Source organism: Notechis scutatus, chromosome Z (assembly GCF_049901735.1).
Source record: "Notechis scutatus isolate UNSWTSFEM ecotype Mainland chromosome Z, rNotScu1.2, whole genome shotgun sequence".
Classification (NCBI taxonomy): domain Eukaryota; kingdom Metazoa; phylum Chordata; class Lepidosauria; order Squamata; family Elapidae; genus Notechis; species Notechis scutatus.
Window position 1 is genome coordinate 111,948,373 of NC_142025.1, and position 15,091 is coordinate 111,963,463.

The 15,091-nt window shown below is 41.2% G+C and overlaps 1 protein-coding gene across 1 annotated transcript; it reads left to right on the forward strand.

The window, feature by feature from the left end:
• Positions 1 to 3,422: 3,422 nt before the first annotated feature.
• On the forward strand, positions 3,423 to 14,202 carry LOC113427778 (uncharacterized; the record flags this gene model as incomplete). Its single annotated transcript, XM_087946034.1, has 5 exons — positions 3,423 to 3,476; positions 4,289 to 4,576; positions 7,700 to 7,844; positions 8,705 to 9,000; positions 14,122 to 14,202. Coding segments are annotated over exons 1-5 (864 nt in total), but the record flags the coding sequence as incomplete, so codon positions are not given.
• Between the last annotated feature and the right edge of the window lie 889 nt (positions 14,203 to 15,091).

Sequence of the window (15,091 nt, forward strand, 5' to 3'; positions counted from 1 at the left end):
CCAGCGGGTCATTCTGGGGGACAATATATACGGGGTTGGTTTATTACCCGCAATAATCCCCAGTAGTGGTTTATGATCAGTAATTATTGTAAACGCACGCCCATACACATATTCATGAAATCGTTTAACTGCAGCCACAATAGCTAAAGCTTCTTTATCCAGCTGACTATAATTTCTTTCAGCTTTAGCTAAGGTTCGCGAAAAAAACGCGACGGGAGCTTCTGCTCCGTTCGGTAAGACATGGGCCAGGATTGCTCCAACCCCAAAAGGTGAGGCATCACAGGTAATAGTTAACGCAGAGTCTCGTTGTACTGCATAAGTACAGAATCAGAAGTTAGCAATTTCTTTACTTGTTGGAAAGCGTACTGTTCACGTTGTCCCCAAACCCACGTTGCTTTTTTGTCTAAGAGTCTATGTAATGGTTCAGCTACCGTTGCTTTATTGGGTAAAAAGACGTTATAAAAATTGATAAGTCCAAGGAACACCTGTAGATCTGCCTTGTTCCTTGGAGTGGGGGCCTTCTTAATTGCCTTTAATTTGTCCTCAGTGGGGTGGATTCCTTGACTGTCCAAGAGGTATCCCAAGAACTCCACCCTTTCGGTACATAACTGGCATTTATTTTTTTTGACTTTGAGGCCGGCGTCTTGGAACCTTTGTAAGACCATTCGGAGTCGTTTTTCTAGAATGTCTCTGTTAGGGGCGGCGACGAGTACATCGTCGAAATACGGTACGACCCCTCTTATTCCTTGTAACAGCCTTTCCATTAAGCTCTGAAAGATTCCTGGAGCGACGCTTACCCGAACTGGAGCCGGTTGCATTTAAATGCGCCCCTATGCGTGACGATAGTTTGCGCCTCCGCGGTGGCTGGATCTACAGGCAATTGTTGATACGCCTGCGCTAGGTCTAATTTAGCGAAAACTTTCCCGCCGCCCAGGGAATGGAGCAGGTGTTGCACTATCGGCACTGGATATGCACTTTGCTGAAGTGCGTGGTTTAGGGTGGCCCGGTAGTCTCCGCAAATTCTCAGTGACCCATCAGGCTTGATAGGCGTCACTATTGGGGTTTCCCACCGGGCATGGTCGGTGGGTTCCAGCACGCCCTGTGCTATTAGCTTATTGAGTTGTTTGTCGATTTTAGGTTTCAGGGCGAACGGCACCCGACGCGGCTTAAGGCGGATGGGTGCTACCTCAGGGTTCAAGTTAAATGAGATCGGGGTCCCCTTGTACTTGCCTAGTCCATTCACGAAAACGTCTTGGAATTCTTGTACGAGGGCTTCCTCCCAATCATTGCTCTCGGCACGGTGGACTCCAGCTACAGTGATTCCGAGCGGTTTGAACCATTGCAGGCCTAAAAGACTAGGCCGGTCACGGTCAACGACAGTCAGTGGCAGTGCGACGGTGCGGTCCTTGAAAGAGACCTGGAATCGGCGGGACCCGACAACGGGAATTCGGTTACCCTGGTAATCTTTGAGTATAACCCTTTGAGGGTTGAGGTCTTGGCAGCGAATCGTCGGAACGAGCTGTTGGAGCGTCTTCCAGGACACCATCGAGAGGGATGATCCTGAGTCCACCTCCATTACACAAGGTTTGTTTTCGATAGCGACCTTCACTCTGATTTTCCCGGCATCTAGGGATGTAGCGTGGCCTATGGTAATTGTCTGGTGGGTATCTTCCCGCCTGGTTTCTTCCCACCTGGTGGAAGTGGTGGACGGTTTGTTTCTGTAGGAGTGGCTTCCCCATTGGTGATTCAGTTTGTCTCGGGGTGTGCCGATGAATCCTGAAGACTGGCATTCGGCCTGTCGGGGTTTGGAGTTGGAGTTTTGTTTGCTTCTGCAACCCTTTGCGATGTGACCTCTTCTCCCGCAAACGCGGCAGAGTGCGTCAAGGAATTTACAGCTGGATCGTGGGTGATTCGCTCCACATCCTGCACATGGTCGACGTGAGCGTTGTGTGAACTGGTCTCGTTCCGTTCGGAGTCGGTTGACCTCTTCCTCATCACTTTCTGACAGGGATTCTAGGTCTTCGTGGTGAGTCGATACCGGGTGTCTCTCTGAGCGAGGCGAGGTATCATTGGTGAGTTGACGTAGCGGTGCGCTGGTGCAGCGTATTCGGGCTGCCGACTTTTTGGTTGCCTCTGCTGCAGTGGCTTCTTTAAGGGCATCGGTGAGGCTGATGTCCCCCTTAGCCATGATTTTGCTCTGGATCGTGCAGTCTTCTAGGCCCAGAACTAGGCAGTCTCGGAGGGCTTCTTCTAAGTTAGAGAATCCGCAAAGGCCTCCAAGGTTGCGGAGGTCTGCGATGTAGTTGGCAAGGCTTTCGCCTTTCCGCTGGACCCTCTGGTAATATTCGTGCCTTCTGACTAAGGTTGGCACGGTAGGCGCGTAGTGGACCCGTAGCAAAGGCTCGAGGACGTCCCAGTCCATCGCTGGCTTGGCAAGTGATTTTGCCATTTTAAACACTGTAGGCCCGCAGTGGGTTAGAAATACAGCTCTTTTTTTGCTGGCTGTTGCATCTTTCAAGTTGTTGGTCTCCAGAAACATCTGGAACCTATCCATGTACGACTCCCAGTCTTCGGTTTCTGGGTCGAATGGAGCGGGTGGTACGGCACCGCTGGCCATGTTGCCGTTGATAGTGCGTGTTCGACCACGTGCTCTGTTGGTTGCTCTGTAGATCAGTCAGCTCTTCGGTCTCTGTATCCCATCCTCGTCGCCAGTGTTAAGTTTGGAGAATAATGGAGACCAGACATCTGACCAGTGACTTCAACTCTTTAATAACAGTAGATAGAACAGAACAGAGCGAGGCTATGGGCAGCAGTAACCCTTTTATAGGGTTGGCTGCTACCTTATTAACCAATAATATGTGCAACAAGTTCAACTAATACCCAATAAGAAGTGTCCTAATATGGGCCAATCAGGGACTTGTTATGGACCAATCCTTGTTCATTGTTTACGGACCAATCAGGTGTGCAGGCTTTCAAAACCCGCTTTGCATTTGGGCTTAGTTACTTTTTTATTGATTCACAACAGAGGGGGAGAAGGAAGGAGGGAAGGGAAGAGGGAGAGGAGAGGGAGGGAGGGAGAGGAGAAAGGAAGGAGAGAATGGAAGGAGGGAGAGAGGGGAGGGAGGGGGAAGGAGGAAGGGGAGAAGGAAAGAAGGAAGGGGGAGGGAGGGAGAAGAATGGAAGAAGGGAAGGGAAGAGAGAGGGAGAGGGAAGGAGGGAGGAAGGAAGGGAGGGAGGTGATCTTTGTCCATTCTTCATTGCAAAAGCACTCCAAATCTCTCAGATTGCGAGGGTATCTCCTAGACATAGCATTCTTCGGGTCACCCCACACATCTTCAATTGGATTCAGTTCCAGCTGGGCCATTCCAAAACTTTGATCCTCTTCTGATGAAGCCCTTCTTTTCTAGATTTGGGTTGTTGTCATGTTGCAAGATGAATGTCAAACTCCAGGGAAATCAGAAGATCCAGGCAGTTCAGTGAGTATAAATATTTGTGGCAAGCTTAAGCTCTCTACAAGAATCTGAACTACTAACAGTCCAAGCAAAGGAATTTAAGGTGGGCTGGACTGACAGATATCTTGTGGATATGAACAGGGGTGGGATTCAATTTTTTAACAACCAGTTCTATGGGTGTGGCTTAGGTGGTGGGTGTGGCTTGGTGGTCATGTGACTGGGTGGACATGGTTTGGTGATCATGTTATTGGCTGGGTGTGGTCAACTCAACATCACTCACATCGAGGCATGCATCTCCTCACCTGGCCTCTCATGACTGTGGGGATGCTGCAACAGTCATAAGTGTGAAAAACAGACATGTCACTTTTTTCAGTGCCATTGTAACTTTGAATGGTCACTCCACACAAGCAAAGTAGCAGCAAAGGAGGAAAAAAAACTCCAGAGAAGTTCCAGAGACAGGAAGTCTAGTCCTGCCAAGAATGTACTAAGGGTTAATGTAGAGGCAGTTTCTGTAAGCAACACCAGAATGTTTCCTTCCTGCCTTCCTTACAGGATTAGGCCAGTAATTTCTTTTAACAACCAATTCTCCGAACTGCTTAGAATGTTAACAACCGGTTCTAGCAAATAGGTGCAAACTGGTAGAATCCCACTGCTGCTCCAAAGTCCCTTCCAGATCTATTCTGATTATAACTGTACTACTGCTCAGAACTTCTACATTAAGGACATCCAAGTTGTATTTTTGATTCAGGAACATCCAAGAATTCCATCAGGGACCACAGATGTTGATATCCTTTTCTTTTCCTGTGGTTGATTTTATAGGAATCCTTTTCTGCCAGGCTGAAAATCCTGTCCAGGAACCCCTGTTAGAAGCATCCAATGGAAGACAAATAGAGCTTAATTGCTCCCATCCCAATATTCAAATAAATGAAAACATATTTTGGTTCCGACAGTTCCCCAGTCAGCCTCCCCATCTCATTGCAAACAGATACAAAAGAACAATGAAGAGCAATGAAGGGGAGAGAGTTTCCTTGATCATTCCTAATGAGCGAAAAAATAACATCCTCTCCTTCACCAAAGTTACCTTTGAGGATCAGACATTGAATCTCTGTACTCTAAGTGACACTGTCACATCCTAGTGGCTCTCTTTGGCAAGAACCCTTTCTTGCAATACAGCTGCCACTAGAGAGAGGAAATAAAAATAATTGTGAAGACACACCTCACAATCTGAATGTGCCCAGAAGTAGTTTTGCCATATGATTGAAAGGATGAGTGATGAATTTGTTGACTTAGCAATTCATTTCAATTCTAGATTGTTTTCTTTCTTTCTTTCTTTCTTTCTTTCTTTCTTTCTTTCTTTCTTTCTTTCTTTCTTTCTTTCTTTCTTTCTTTCTTTCTTTCTTTTCTTTCTTTCATCTCCTAATTAAATGACAAAATGCATTGGAAGGAAGGAAAGGTAAAAAATATGCTGGTTTTTTGTTAGTTATAAGAATCTATTTTTCTGCTTAGTCTTTGCAAAACTAATTAATAAATAACTATTTAAATGAGAATATTTGTATATCAGGGTTGAAATGAAGGATCTTTGGTAATCCCTGAGCTTGCTTGTTTTCTTGCAGATGTTTCATTAACTAAACTAGGTAACATCATCAGGACTGGTAACTACTAGGAGACTACTAGCATGGATGATGTTACTTAGTTTGTGTAATGAAATGTCTGCAAGAAAACAAGCAAACTCAGGGATCACCAAAGACCCCCCAAAGACCCCTTCAGTTTAAAGAAATTAAACTGGAAAAATGTAAACAATATTTAAAATCTCTGCTCCCTGTTGGATATTGATGTTTTATGCATACATCAGATTAGCAACGTCTTCATTATTGATGGGTTAAGTGGAAAAACCATTCCCATTTTCATATTGCTATTCTTAATTATTTCTCCTTCTGAAAGATCTCTCTTCTGTTCTTCTTTGGCTCTAAACCAGTGATCCCCAACCTTTCTTATGCCGTAGCCCGGTATCCCCAACCTTTTTAATGGCGCGGCCCGGTACCGGCATTAGCTGGGCGCCGCCATCTTTTTTTGATGAAAAAGTGCTTCCGGTGAACTTTTCCGGGTAGAAAGCTCACTGGAAGCACTTTTTCATCAAAAAAAGATGGCGGCGCCCAGCAAACCAGTGGCCCGGTAGGACTTGTTCCACGGACCGGTACCGGTCCGCGGACCGGTGGTTGGGGACCCCTGCTCTAAACTATAAAGTGAAAATCCCAACAAACCTCATTGTTTCTCTTTCACACATTTCAAGTCCAATGTATCTGAAGGCCATCAGATTGGGGGGAGGGAGGAAATGATTTTTTCTTCTTTGATTGGTAATTTTTGAAAGTGCTCAACAGGTGGAAGATATATTAGTGCCAATTGTGGTCTAAATCTCCACATCTGCCTTTAATGTGGAGACTTTGGGACTCCCTGAAGTTCACGTCCCAAACATTCTTCAACTCTCCCTAGTCAAAAGGAAGGCAACACAGCTGAACCTTATTAACTGAAACGTATTTGTTTTCATCTAATCAGTCTACATCTATCCACCCTGATGTTTTGATTTATCAATCTTCTCTATGTGTTGCATGAAAGAGGACTGTGAATCCAGACCAATGCATTTGAAAGGGAGTTATTGTTTAAAAAAAAAGGAAAAATATTGCAAAAACATCAAATAATGAATAAAAAAAGAGAGCAAGAGAGTTATTGAAGGAGAAATATACCATACGCAAATTATGGATTGCATAGTACAATTACTGAAAAATTGTAAAGCAGAAAAACTCTAGAATCATAGCATTGGAAGGGTCCATTTAGATCATGGACTCTAACATTCTGCTTAATGCAGAAATCTAAATTAAAACATCCAAGTCCAATGGCTATTTAGCCTCTACTTGTCCAAAGGCCATTATTTTTGGTCTCTGGTTCTCACATTCAGTAAAACTCTGATTCCTATAATTAATTTCCACTGAACTTGCCCAAAGAAAGCAAGTCATGTCCATAAGTTCTGTTATCTTCCTATAGTACAATTTGATAATGCCTGGGTAGGACCACACTTGGAATGCTGCATCCAGCTTTGGTTGCCACAATGTAAAAATATGTTGAGACTTTAGAAAGGGTACAGAGAAGAGCAACAAAGATGATTAGGGGACTGGAGCAGTTGCTGGAATTGGGCATTCTAATTTAATGAAAAGAAGGACTAGGAATGATATAATAAATCAATGTTCCAATATCTCAAGGGCTGCCACAAGGAACAGGGAATCAACCTATTCTCCAAAGCACCTGAAGGCAAGACAAGAAGCAATGGATGGAAACTAATTAAGGAGAGAAACAATCTAGAACTAAGGAGTAATTTAGAATTTAGCAATTTAGAATTAAGGAGAAATTTCCTAACGGTTTAGAACAATTAATCAGTGGAACGGCTTGCCTCCAGAAGTTGTAAAAGTTCCAACACTGGAAGCTTTTAAAAAGAAATTAGACAGACATTTGTCTGAAATGGTACATAATTTCCTGCTTGACCAGTGGGTTGGAGTAGAAGACCTTCAAGGTCACTTCCAACTCTGTTAGTATATTATTCTGAGAAGTACACTACAATTTTAGTCTCAACTTTTGTGCCATTCCTGTAGGTTTTCATTCTCTGCTTCTCCACCCAGGCTTTCTTCACTTAAGGGAACATCCACATACTACATTCAGCAGCCAAGATTTGTGCCTTCCATCTCTTTTCCTTAAATGCTTTAAAAATGGTACCAGGGACTCTCAGTTTTAGTTCCTGTCTTGGTGTTGCCTAGTTGACTGGACTTTTCCAATCTTTGATATATGTATGGACTTTTGCATACCTTTTTGAGGATCTAAATATGATATAAATGGTTCTTATCTCCTGGAACATCTTGAATTATGAAGTTTGACCTTCTAAAGAAAAGATCCATGCTTCAGTATCAAAAGTCCATCTTTCCAGGTACAAAACTCTGTTTGGTAGTCAAAGCACCCAGTGAAAAATGAGGGATGTTTCAATAGCTTCATCACTTCTGGCTTGAAAATCACAATGCTATGCCATTTTTAAGCACAAGGTGTAGTTGTCAGGTTGTTTCCACTCACAGGGTGAACTAGTTACTGTATAAATGTAAAATGAAAACTTTTCTACAGCTCACAGAAGCATTCTGACCACTAACCACATCCTATGAGGTTCAACCATTAGAAGATTTCTTTTGAATTGCTTAACAAAAAAAGTTTAGCTGCATTACATAAGTTTCATAGTGCAAATCTCAGAGGCCAATGAAATTAGGTTGCTTTGCTTTGCTTCTGCATCTCTTCTTAACTTCTTCTCTGCTAGATCAAGCAAGATGTTTCTTTCATGGTCATTGGTGCTCTTAATCTTAGGTAAGTGAAAATAATTTATTCTCTCTCTGCCCCCCCACCCCATCCAGACACCTCTTTAAAAAGTATATAAATAAGTCTAGTGCTTACATATTTTTATTGAGTGCAAACTAAGTCTTGAGTAAGTGATGGCTGATTTATTTTATTTTTTGTCTTGATAACTTGAAGTCAGTGCCTACGGTTCAGGAGCATGCACATTAAACGTTTGTTAAAGGACTAGAGGTGACACGATAGCAGGGTTCCAATATTTAAGAGGCTGCCACAAAAAAGAGGGGGGGTATCAACCTATTTTCCAAAGCACCTGAAGGCAGGACAAGAAACAATGGGTAAAAACTAATCAAACGGAGAAGCAACCAAGAACTAAGGAGAAATTTCCTAATGGTGAGAACAATCAAGTAGTTGAACAAATTGCCTTCAGAAATTGTGGGTGCTACAACACTGGAATTTTAAAGAAGAGAATGGACAACCATTTGTCTGAAATAGTATAGGATTTCCTGCCTGAGCAGGTGTTTGGACTAGAATACCTCCAAGTTCCCTTCCAACTGTTAATCTGTTATTCTGTTCTGAATTTATGAGTGGATATGATTCATGGCATTTCCCACAAGGATCTAAGAATATTCATGTAAGGTGACTTACGTTGTCTGCTGGAGAGAAGAACAATTTGGGCATTGTAAGTGGTCCAGGTCACTTTGGATAGTGGGATAGGGGGTCTATAAAATAAACAATCAAATGTATATTCACATTGTGTGGAGCTACTATGTAAAATAAAATTGTTCTACAGATTTTCAGATGCTATAAAAATCAACTTTAATAAAGAGTCACCTATTCCACCAACCATATCCATTATTATTTTTTCCCTACAGAAAATATTTCAGGACAGACCGTGACCCAAACAGAAGGCAGGGTGACCTTCACAGAAGGACAACCTATATTTCTCAATTGCACTTATTCCAAAGGCATAGATTATCAACCAAGTCCATTCTGGTACATTCAATATCTTGGACAACCACCTAAGCTTTTTCAGAGCACTTTTTTGACACCTAATGTAGACATTAGCCTCCCTCAAAACTTCACCGCCATCCATAATAAAGTGGGAATGACTTTCCACATGAAGAAATCAGTCAGCCAACTGAATGATTCAGCTATCTACTTCTGTGCTGTGAGAAACACAGTGGGAAGGAGCAGAAGAGAAACAGATCAAAAACTTGCAGAGAGTTGAGTGGAGAAGAACACTTACAAGACATTCAAGGACCTCAACTACAATCCAATATACAACTACTTGAGAGCAAGTTGTACCAAATTCAATGAGGTGTCCTTATCTGTGAGTATCTTCTCTAACCTGGTCTCGTCCACATAGGCTATTAGATGGGAATTACCAGATAAGACTCACCAGCCCATTCAGCTGGTGGTCCCAGGTTGAAGTTGATTGAGATCCAATTAAATGAAGCTTTTATTACTTTCTACCACTTTGAGAAAATGTGCTTCTTCCATCTCAGTACTCCTTGTCTTCTTAGCCTTGTTTGTTTTCCTTAGAATTAGGGTTTTGCACATTTGGGATGTCTTGTGGATTTAAATTCTCAGAACTCCATCAAATACGATGTAGACATTTCTTAGCAAGAACACAAACTAATTAGAGCCCATTAGAGTGAGTGGCTATAATATATGTGAAGCAATAAACAGATAAAGAAAACTATCAATTGATATCAAGGGCAAACTTTGAATTGTCAAGGTGTCATTTGACCTATGTATTTGCATTTGCAAAAGTGATATAATATATTATTTGGACATAAGGCAGAAGAGATGGAGGAAATTTTAGAGTCAGTGAGTCAGAGTCCTTGATTATTAATTATATTTGATTTATGGAATCTTGATCTAATTAATTGCATTCATTTTATTTTTAAATCAATTAGGAATTGGCATAATAAGATGTACGCTTACTCCAAACATTACACATTTCAAGAACCATCATTCCAATGGCTTGACAGATAATTTGCCACAGTCCTCTTTCCATGTTGTCTCTTTCTCTTCCCTCCAGAAGAAACAATAGATAAAAGATCAAATCCTGAAGTTGACTTAATTAGACTAATTCTATATTTAACCCATTTCCTCTATTCCGGGAACAACGTTTATTTATTCCCTTACAGTTGTATTGAATTAGGATACTTCTGCTCCATGTTTTATTTAGAATGTTCTTATTGAAAGAAAAATAGATATTTCTTTCTTTGCCATAAAATTTGTAACAGGGAAATGAGTGACAGAGATCAAAACTTGTTATAAAAAGGACATAACCGTTGATTAGTTCTATCTATTAATAGGTGTCATAACCCTCCTGAAACTAATATATTTTCATAGTTAAAAGCCACCAACATTTAATGTCTTAATCATTACTTTATGTTTTCAAAAGAATAATGTTTAATCATTGGACAGTCTTAGCTTGTCAAGGAAAAGAATAACAGAAAAGTACAAAAGAGAGAGAAAAAGATATAGGAACCTGGATTCCTCTCTTCTTTACAGTATCAAGGAAAGAATATCTTCTTAATCTTCTAAAAAATAGTGGTGATTAACTTTAGCTAAATTATCCTCTATGACTCAAAGCAAGATGAATAAATGGGCAGGATCAAAAAAAGAGAAGAGATTGTAAATGTGAAAGTGTCATTGTGCAATTAAGCACTCTCCACCTTTATAGGTATGTTTAGATTTTATATGTATATGGCACACATAAATTGAGATGAGATTCTATTGAAAAGTTATGGCTACCATCTTCATTGTTTGATCTCTATGGATGTCATGAATTCGACAATTCAATAATTCAACAATTCAACAGTTTAACAATTTAACAATTCAATTCAATGATAATTAGAATAAAAACAGTAAGTTAAGCATTGTTATTTTATTAAACTTGTTCTTAAAATGACTAGATTTACAGGAAGTCCCCATTTAGTAGCTACCTCATTTAGTGACCCCTGGCAGTTACAACAGTGAAGAAAAAAATAACTTTACAATCCCTTCCCACCATTTATGACCTGTAAAGCAAAGGAAAAGCTGAAGTAAAATCATAAGCCCGGTTATGGTTTCATTTAGCAACTGCTTCACTTAATGACTGAATCACCAGTCCCAGTTGTGATAGTTAAACAAAGACTACCTGTAGTTCTGTCCCAAATTACATAGTCTTAAGCTCAAAATCTGAAGGAAGACCAAAAAAAACAGAAGGGATCCAGTTGTGATAGCAGAGGCGTACAATTTTGTAAAGCCTTCACTGACAGTGGTATTAACAAATAGGAAGTTCCTTGTTCAGTTTGGAAAAGGAACAGAATTAACAGTAAAACCAGGTAGGTCTTGCCTATATCCTATGTCTGAATTATGGTAGGATCTCATAGAAAACTTTGCCTAAAATAATTGAAAATGAAAAGGAATAATTATGAAACGATGAAGAAGGGAGACAAAAATAATGGATTGTAAAGATATTCAGAACTGCTTGGCAGGAAGGTAATCCTTGACCTACGACTGTAATTGAGCTCCAAATTCCTGTTGTTAAGTGAGTTTTACTCTATTTTGCATCCTTTCTTGTCGCTATTGTTAAGTGAATTCCTGCAGTTGACAAGTTAGCAACATGGTTGTTAAGTGAATCTGGCTTCCCCATTGATTTTGCTTGTCAGAAGGTTGCAAAAAGAGATAACATGAACCCAGGATCCAGCAATGGTCATAAATATGAACCAGTTGCCAAATGTATGAATTTGGATCATGTGACCATGAGGATGCCGCAAAGGTTGTAACTGTGAAAAAACGGTCATAAGTCACCTTCTCCAATGCCGTTGTAACACTGAATGCTGACTACGCAAACTGTTGTAAGGCAAGGGCTACCTGTACTTTAATTCTAACCATGTATTACGACCGACAAAGGATTAAAATATTCAATTCCAGTTTGTGAATCCTTCTCAGCAAATAACTTAAACTAAAGAACTATGTCAAAATTTTAAGGGATGGGTTTTCTTTACAGCTCAAATGGTTGAGCGGTTTATACAAATGGCGATGTGCAGCTGACAATGGGACAAAGGACAGAGCAAGAAACACATAATAGTTTCCATCTGTCATGTCCCAAAGGTTCTTTTTTTTCCAAGAGGCAACTGGACTTTCTGGTTTTTCTTTGAAGATGTTTTGCTTCTCATCCAAGAAGCTTCTTCATCTCTGACTGTATGGTGGGGAACGGAAGGATTTATATTCCTTGCAAACAGTTGGTCATTTGCATTCATTTAGAGAGTTGTTGAGGCTACTTGGAGATTTATCTGTGGCATCAGAGTCACCTGAGTAATGCAAATGTGCAGCCTTCTTGGAACTTGAAAGGACTGTGTTGTAGAATGGAGACAGATGATGTTGTATCCCTCCCCCATTGTTGAGAGAGGGCTGCTCAATTTTGACATAGATGGCCTCATGGATCCTCTTTCACACCAGCTCTCTCTGTCTAAAACGTGGACTTAGTGGTCCTCAAAAGAGTGGCCAGTGTCTTTTAAATGCAGGTGGACTGTTGAATCTAATCCTGATGCATTTATGAAGTTGCCTCTTGAAAAAGGGAAAGCCATGACCTGGATGACTGAGAATCTCCATAGACTTCCATCTGTCATTTTTGCAAAGGGATAATTTCAAACCAAATTCCAGTAGCCACCAGTCCCATTAGGGAATCGGGTGAGTTAGAAAGTGAATCCCAGTGCGTGCCAAGAGAACAAATATATCAAAATGCATGTGAGTTTGCACACATGTACAACTCTTAAAATAGTGGATTTAGCACATAGAATTAAGGAGAAACTGGACAGTTTCACTGTTGGTAGTTCAGTTGTTAGTAGAATGAGATGTTCTTCTTGTAGTTTTTAGTATCCTGATTTTTTGGGTGGGGTGGGGTGGGGGCGGGTTGGACAAAGTTAGGTGTAAGAGAAGCAGGTTGACCTTATTCCAAGTCATATTTGAACTAGAAGTTTTAAAGGCACAAGTTTATATTTTAATTATGGAGCTATTTGATGAGAAAGCAATTATGTGATTATGAAGATGTAAGTGTGGCTGCTGTTATTATAACAGGTCCAGGGTCTTGCTGTTCATTGGACAATGTTGAATTGTTTGTATCACAGTTGCAAACCCAACCAGATGAGCTGGGAAATCATTGGGAACTTCACCTCATCCTTGATCTGTCTTTTTGCAGAGGACTTTCTCTGGGTGGGGATGATCCCAGTTGTATCCCTGCAAGTGTTGATGTTCGAGGAAAGGCTACCATGCAAATGACAGAACCAGGGTTAATGTTGGATTTGGGGAAAGCTTCAGATCTTACCCTGTAAGTCTGTCCAGTGCATTTCTCTCCCCTGTTCACGTTTAAAATAGGTCTTTCCTAGGCCAAAGTCCCAAGGCAGTGATACTATTTGCAAAATTTAATGCTAGACATTCAGGGCAATTTCAAATACAAAAAATGTAAAATGTCAGAAATGTCCTGAAATGTCTTTTCTTAGACTATGAGATTGGGGGAGAGAGAGGAGGGCAGGAAAGATGAGAGAGAGAAGAAGGGAAAGGGAGAGAGGAAGGGAGGGAGTTAGGGAAGAAAGAAGAGGAAGAGGGAAAGGGAGAGAAAGAGGGAGGGAGGAGAGGAAGAGGGGGCAGAGAGGGGGAGGGAGGGAGGAGAGAGAATGGAAGGGAGGAAGAGAAGAGAGGGAGAGAGGTAGGGAGGAGAAGGAGAGGAGGGATGACGGAGAGGCAGAGAGGAAGGGAGGGAGAGGGAAAGGAGAGAAGGAGGGAAGGAAAGAGAAGAGAAAGAGGAGGACAGAGAGAGGGGGAGGGAGAGGGAGAGGAAGAGCAGGAGAGAGGAGATGGAGGGCAAGGAGGGAGAAGAAGGGCGGGAGAGAGGAGATGAGGGGGAGAGAGCGGGAGAGGAAATAGGGAGGGAGGGAGGAAAAGGAGGAAGGAGAGGGAGAGATGGAGGGATGGGAGAGGAGAGAGAGAGGGAGAGGAGGGGGAAGGAAGAGGAAGAACCCCCCCCCCCAAAACAAACTCTATAGGAGCATTTCCTGAACAAATTGAATGAGCCAATAAGCATCTGGAAATCCTTTAAAATACGGGATAGAAAATGGCAGGGAGTGGCCATTGAAAACCTCTGAAAAAGAAACTAGAGCCCTAGTGACAGTATTTGATAGGTACAGATGTCCAAATGAAACTTTTGATCTCTAAGAAGTCAGTCTTGGGCATTTACCTTTTCTAAAGGAAGTTATGCTGGCTGATAGAAATAGGAAGTCATGTTTTTGCGAAGGCAGAAAGCACTGTGTCTAACACTGGAAATGATAAGATTTTCTTTGGAAGTGGGACTAGACTGGTCATCATGCCAAGTAAGTTTCCTTCCTTCCTTCCCTCCTTCCTTCTTTCCTTCTTTCCTTCCTTCCTTCCTTCCTTCCTTCCTTCCTTCCTTCCTTCCTTCCTTCCTCCCTCCCTCCCTTCTTTCCTCCCTCCCTCCCTCCCTCTCTCCTTTCTTTCTTTCTTTCTTTCTTTCTTTCTTTCTTTCTTTCTTTCTTTCTTTCTTTCTTTCTTTCTTTCTTTCTTTCTTTCTTTCTTTCTTTCCTTCTTTCTCTCTTTCTTTCTTTCTTTCTTCCTTCCCTCCCTCCCGCCTTCCTTCCTTCCTTGCTTCCTCCCTTCCCCATCTATTTTTATTCATTTATCCTATTGTTACTAGTCCATTAGACTTGGATAGTTTCCATAAGTATTTTCACAACTATTAGAACTTGAATTTCAGGAGGCAGTGAAGTCTTAGCTCTTTTAATAAGGCTGTGATTCAGTATATTTACAGAGGGAGTGGTTTCTGAACAAATAAGTTAGCTTAGAAAAAAAAACCCAGACCCAGCCAAACATTTCAACTTCTAATTGATCTCTTAAATTCAATCAGAAAAATATAGGAAGAGGGTTTTTATATTCAAATATGTTAACACCTATCCAGGAGATAAAAGCAAGCAGGGATCATAGGATGAAATTTGCATGCTAACAAGTAAATATCAGTTATTTGATAATATAAAATCCATAATTCAGTAGAAAAGTATTTTCATGTTGGAGAGCTGATGGTTGATCTACAACTAATATTTCTTAGGTAGAAAACACTACTTGGATCTTTAGAAAACAACTGAGCATTCTGCTCTGGAGTGACCAATGATCTGACTCTGTTGAAGTAGTACATTCTGGTGTTTCTAAAGTCCTCTATTTTCAACACATTGTTCATTTATCAAGCATCACTG